Source organism: Podarcis gaigeae, assembly GCF_964106915.1.
Source record: "Podarcis gaigeae genome assembly, chromosome: 9".
Taxonomy (NCBI): Eukaryota; Metazoa; Chordata; class Lepidosauria; order Squamata; family Lacertidae; genus Podarcis; species Podarcis gaigeae.
The window spans coordinates 69,837,923-69,844,573 of NC_139685.1; the positions used below are offsets into that span (position 1 = coordinate 69,837,923).

The 6,651-nt window shown below is 47.8% G+C and overlaps 1 protein-coding gene across 1 annotated transcript; it reads left to right on the forward strand.

The window, feature by feature from the left end:
* Window positions 1-225: 225 nt before the first annotated feature.
* Window positions 226-6,058, forward strand: LOC310853074 (16 kDa beta-galactoside-binding lectin-like; the record flags this gene model as incomplete). Its single annotated transcript, XM_083757240.1, has 4 exons — window positions 226-333; window positions 2,124-2,203; window positions 4,434-4,605; window positions 5,894-6,058. The coding sequence occupies exons 1-4, from the start codon at window positions 325-327 to the stop codon at window positions 6,056-6,058; spliced, it is 426 nt and encodes a 141-aa protein (XP_083613366.1). The 5' UTR covers window positions 226-324.
* Window positions 6,059-6,651: the final 593 nt, after the last annotated feature.

Below are 6,651 nucleotides of genomic sequence, written 5' to 3' on the forward strand. Positions count from 1 at the left end.
CAAGGAGCCCAAGCCAGGAGGCTGCTGAGATCAATTGCACATTAAGAAGTAGCATCAGCTGTTTGAGTTTACGATTAGTGTTTCCATTCATTTGAAAGCCGCTAGCTTCCCACCCCATTGACTGATTTTTCCTCCTTGCATTTCTGCCGGTCTTCACTCAGAGGATAACCTTTTTGTCACGTGATGCAATTTCCCCAGATATTTAAGGGCAGCGGGGGAGTCTTTGCTGAAACCTTTTAAAAAGCAGCTGGAAGTGGCTTGATTTATTGAATCTCAGAGAGAAGAAAGTATTGCTTACTTGCTGGGCCCGAGCGAGATTGTATCATGGAGACGGTGAGTCCTGGGTTCTCTCTTGCTGCTGTAAGACTAGGAGACTGTTGGTATTCAGGTACAAGCAACAGACACTGAACAGGACTGGAAACATATCAGCTTGGGAATGAGTTAACAGCTATCAGCTAGGAAACAATCTTCCCTGTCCTCTTGTTTCTGGTTTCTCACTAAATTCTTTTTGTGTGTGTTTTGTCAGTGGGACTCTCCTCTGTTTTTGTTTGTTTGTTTTTTAAAATTTAATCTTTTTTTGATGCATACAACAACCGCAAAAGACACAACAAAAACCACTAATAACACAATTTGACAATTCAGATTTAAATACACCGATATACCTATGACTGCACCTTTTGAACAATATTTTCCCACCTCTCTCTCCTCCCCCACTATCTGCCTTATTGCTGAAATATTTATTCCAGATTCCTTAATATTTATCCATTCTTAATTTGCGTCAACATGCAATTCGTTCGTATGTACCTGATCTGTCCATATTATCAAGCCATGTGCTCAATGGAATCTTTTTCTCTCCTCTGTTAATGATGAGACCGTATTATCAAAATGCATGGTGATTTCCAGCATAAATGAAATTATGAGTCTCACCGAACTTACAAACAGTGGTTTACCTGTGGGAGAAGCAAGTATAATGTGATTTTAGGGGATGGAGGTGTGCAAATGTAGCTTTTCATGCTCAAACGGCCCAAGGCAGGTGCCTGTGAGGGGGCCCAGACTCTGAGCTTCTATTTTAAAAATAGAAATCTCTAGCCCACTAGAAGGAAAGTTATAGAGCAAAAGGTGCAGGTAGCCTTCTAAGCAATGTCTGCGAGGTAATGTTAGCCTGCCGGGACGCAGGTGGCGCTGTGGGTTAAAGCCTCAGCGCCTAGGACTTGCCGATTGAAAGGTCGGCGGTTCGAATCCCTGCGGCGGGGTGTGCTCCCGCTGCTCGGTCCCAGCGCCTGCCAACCTAGCAGTTTGAAAGCACCTCCGGGTGCAAGTAGATAAATAGGGACCGCTTACCAGCGGGAAGGTAAACGGCGTTTCCGTGTGCGGCTCTGGCTCGCCAGAGCAGCGATGTCACGCTGGCCACGTGACCCGGAAGTGTCTCCGGACAGCGCTGGCCCCTGGCCTCTTAAGTGAGATGGGCGCACAACCCCAGAGTCTGTCAAGACTGGCCCGTACGGGCAGGGGTACCTTTACCTTTACCTTTAATGTTAGCCTGGCTCCTGCTGCCTTGCAGTGTTTTTAACCAGTGAGTGAAGTCATTTTTTAATTATTATTTCATAAAATTTATATACTGCTTGATTGTAGGAAACTTTAGTGTAGTTTACCCTGCTCTGCCCCTCCTATGACAAATGAGATACAGTGGTACCTCTGGTTAAGTACTTAATTCGTTCCGGAGGTCCATACTTAACCTGAAACTGTTCTTAACCTGAAGCATCACTTTGGCTAATGGGGCCTCCCGCTGCTGCCGCACTGCTGGAGCCCGATTTCTGTTCTTATCCTGAAGCAAAGTTCTTAACCTGAAGCACTATTTCTGGGTTAGCGGAGTCTGTAACCTGAAGCGTATGTAACCTGAGGTACCACTGTATTACCTATGTTCTTGTCTGTTTGTTTGTTGCTGGCTGCATCCTTTGGTCCTGTCTTGTAGAAATTAGAAAGTCTTTTCCACCCATGACCCATGGGCTCAATTTGTTTCCTGGCCAAACAGCACTAATTTCCCCTCTCCTTTCCTCCGTCTCTCCTAAATCTCACCATGCTATTGCTATGGTTGAAAATCTGTCTGGTTTCCCCTGCCGTAGAAGCTGATTGCTACCCACCTTCAACTTCTGCATGGAGACACGATTCTACTGAATGGGAGGTGCTGGGAAGATGCCAAAAGGTAAGATGAGAAGGCGGGGAAGAGTGTTCCCAGGACTGCAGTGGTGAGGAACCTCAGCCTTGGGGCAGAATGCGGCCCTCCATCTCTCTCTGTCTCTGGCCCTCAGAACTGTCTCAGACTGCATATTTCCCTGGCCCTGCTCCACACCCTTCCTAAGTATTCTGGCCTGGCTGGAATGTGTCCTTGAACTCCGATATGCCTCTTGCTCAGATGCAGAGAGGTGTGACAATCTGCATAGAAATTATCTCACTGTACAAAGGTAAAAATTGCAACCAACGTTTGCCTCTGGCATGTTGCGCTGACCTGGAAAACGTTAATTCCCCTCCTTGCTGTTCTAGTGTCACATGAAATCTTCCTCCTTGCAATCTGAACTCATTGGTTTCATTCCCACCCTTTAGACCAGGCTTCCCCAACCTGGTGCCCTCCAGAACTGAAATTCCATCACTCCTGACTGCTGGGTATGCTAGCTAGGGCTTGTCCCAAACATCTGAAGGGCACCAGGTTGCGGAAAGATGCTCTTTAACCAACAAAATACAGTTGGGAAGGCTGATCTGCCTGTCCTTCAAAACATGTGCAGGTGGGGAACACATAGCCCCCTTGACCATTTTTTTCTCTAGGTTCTGCTTACCCTGCTCGGTCCCTTTAATAATAATAATTTATTATTTATACCCTGCCCATCTGGCTGGGCTTCCCCAGCCACTCTGGGCGGCTTCCAACAAAATATTAAAATCCAGTAATGCATCAAACATTAAAAGCTTCCCTAAACAGGGCTGCCTTCAGATGTCTTCTAAAAGTCTGGTAGTTGTTGTTCTCTTTGACATCTTGGTGCCACCACCAAGAAGGCCCACTGCCTGGTTCCCTGTAACCTCACTTCTCGCAGTGAGGGAACTGCCAGAAGGCCCTTGGCGCTGGACCTCAGTGTCTGGGCTGAATGATAGAGGTGGAGACGCTCCTTCAGGTATACATGACCGAGGCCGTTTAGCGGTTTAAAGGTCAGCACCAACACTTTGAATTGTGCTCAGAAACATACTGGGAGCCAGTGTAGGTCTTTCAACACCGGTGTTATACGGTCTTGGCAGCTTCTCCCAGTCACCAGTCTAGCTGCCGCATTCTGGATTAGTTGTAGTTTCCGGGTCACCTTCAAAGGTAGCCCCACATAGAATGCATTGTGGTAGTCCAAGCGGGAGATGACCAGAGCATGCACACTCTGATGAGGCAGTCAGCGGGCAGGTAGGGTCTCAGCCTGTGTACCAGATGGAGCTGGTAGACAGCCACCCTGGACACAACTTTCTGCAAGTTGTTAGCCCTCATCTGCAGTAGAGGGATAAGAATGCCAGCTTACATTGCAAGGTTATTGTAAGTCCTACATTGCAGGGGGTTGGACTAGAATGATGATCCTTTGGGTCCCAACTCTACAATTCTATAAGAAGCTATTTAAGGGTAAATGTGGGGTTGAGAGGTTGGCATGAGTTAAGTAACTTAAGAGCTACACAGAAGGAAGCCACAGCAAGCAGAGAGTAGGCTCTATCTTGCCACCCCATCAATATACACCAGGGGTCAGCAGGGGGCCAGTCCACTGTCCCTCAGATCTTGTAGGGGGTCGGACTATATTGGGGGGGGGGAATGAATGAATTCCTATGCCCCACAAATAACCCAGAGATGCATTTTAAATAAAAGGACACATTTTACTCATGTAAAAGCACGCTGATACCCGGACCGTCTGCAGGCCAGATTTAGAAGGTGAGTGGGCCGGATCTGGCCCCCAGGCCTTAGTTTGCCTACCCAGGATATACATTCAGCTCCAGGCAGACAAACACTTCATTACAGTGGTACCTCGGGTTAAGTACTTAATTCGTTCCAGAGGTCCGTTCTTAACCTGAAACTGTTCTTAACCTGAAGCACCACTTTAGCTAATGGGGCCTCCTGCTGCCGCTGCGCTGCCAGCGTGTGATTTCTGTTCTCATCCTGAAGCAAAGTTCTTAACCCGAGGTAGTATTTCTGGGTTAGCGGAGTTGGTAACCTGAAACAAATTTAACCCAAGGTACCACTGTATTCTCTGCAATCTAGAACTTTGCTTTATAGTTAAGAGTTCTCACGAAACCTAAATCTTTGGGCTGAAGACTTCCTAGCTGCATAAGCCATATATCAATACCTGGTACTGGGGGCCTGTATTAGTTGCTCTGCTGGTTTCACTCTGCATCCTTGCTTCGTATCTGTTATCCTCGCCAAGCTTTGTTGTGAATCTGGGCCAAGACTGTGAAAATGTCGTCCTTCACTTCAACCCCCGCTTTAACTACCGGACCGATGTGAACGTCATTGTCTGCAATTTCAAGAAGCTGGGGAAGTGGGGGAAAGAGGAGAGACTAAACTTCTTCCCTTTTGAGCAAGGCGGCAAAGTCAAGGTGAGGACTTGGCAGTAGTGGGGTGGGTGGGTGTTTTCTCTGCAAGTCCTGGTTCCATTATGGTGGAGGTCCACTGGGGGGGGGGGTGAACTTGTGGTCCTCCAGGTGACATTGCGCTCCAATCTCCCATCAGCCCCAGCCAGCTTGCCCAGTGGTCAGGCACAATGGGGCCAGCAGTCCAACAGCACTTGGAGTGCCTATTTACAGGAGAACTGGAACCCCACTGTGTGTCTTCTTCTAAGATCTCACCTTCCCAGCTGTTTCTTAGCCAAGCTGGTGCCTTCCAGATGTGTTGTCTCAGGCTGATGGGACTTGTCATCTGGAAGATGCAGTTGGTGTAAAAAGGTAAAGTTAAAGGGACCCCTGACCATTAGGTCCAGTCGTGACCGACTCAGGGGTTGCAGCACTCATCTCACTTTATTGGCCGAGGGAGCCAGCGTACAGCTTCCGGGTCATGTGGCCAGCATGACTAAGCCTCTTCTGGAGAACCAGAGCAGCGCACGGAAACACCGTTTATCTTTCCGTCAGAGCGGTACCTATTTATCTACTTGCACTTTGATGTGCTTTTCAACTGCTAGGTTGGCAGGAGCAGGGATCGAGCAATGGGAGCTCACCTTTTGGTGGGGATTCGAACCGCCGACCTTCTGATTGGCAAGTCCTGGGCTCGGTTTAACCCACAGCAACACCCACGTCCCTGAGGTTGGTGTAGACAGTGCTAAACTCACAAGTTCACACCAAGTCAACCAACCCTCCTAGACCATCCTGCTAGCTGCCCTAACAATACTTTGGCTATTATGGTCCCCTAATCTAGCTAGATGGACATAGGTGACGCTGTGGGTTAAACCACAGAGCCTAGGACTTGCTGATCAGAAGGTGGACATGATATGATTGGCTGCAGAGGCATCCTGCAGTCTATTGGAAGCTGTGCCGGACGTTCGGCTTCCGAAAGTCATTCAAAACCCGGAACACTCACTTCCGGGTTTCGATCGTTTGGGAGCCGATTTGTTTGGGAGCCAAGGCGTTTGAGTTCCAAGGTATGGCTGTACAGTCTTTTAATAGGTAGTATTAACATGTAGAGTTAAGACAAGTCTGGCTCTTGGGCTTTGGAAGGGCACAAACTCGGCCACTATGAAGAGCCCTGGGGTCAAAGCAACTCATGATGCTCTTGCACAAGACCTGGACACTGAATGGTCAACTCGTCATGTCTCCAGAATGACTGCTGTTCTGCTAGAAGTTTTCAAACACTATCGGGCTTTGTAAAAAGTGTTCCTCCTTCTGCTTCTTTCAGATCTCCTTCACCTTTCTTTCTTCAGAGATAAAAGTCCTTGCAGAGGGCCACGAATATACCTTCCCCAACCGTGTGGGCCTGGATGTCATCAGCTACATAGCAGTGCAAGGAGACATTAACCTCAGAGTCCTCAAACTTGTCCCCCCTCGTCCTGTGGATGAATAAATTCAATTGTGTTGTTCAAAGAAAGGGCGCATCGCATGTTTTGATTTTAGAATGGGAATGGTGAACCGTTTTTCAGCTTGAGGGCCTCTGTCCTAGACAACCTCTAGAGGGCCGCCATGTGGGAGCAGTTGATTGGGTCAGAGGCCCAACGCATGGGAATTTCACCTTTCAGGTTTCTCTGCACACTCACCCAACCTTCTCTGGGCCTCCATCCATTATTATTATTATTATTATTATTATTATTATTATTATTAATTTCCCACCCAACTGGCTGGGTTTCCCCAGCCACTCTGGGCAGCTTCCAACCGAATATTAAAAACACAATACAGCATTAAACATTTAAAAACTTGCCTAAACAGGGTTGCCTTCGGATGTCTTTAAAAAGTAAGATAGTTGCCTATTTCCTTGACATCTAATGGGTTGGTGAGGGTTGTAGCCTGGGCATACTTCAAAGGGCCAGATAAGAAGGTCCTGGGGGCCATATTTGGCTCCCTGTCCTGAGGGTCCCCACCTGTATTTTATAACATCTTTTGGATTATGCTCTTCTGCAAAGAGGAAGCCATGATCCCCTCTGCCAGGGTTTCCTGAGTCAT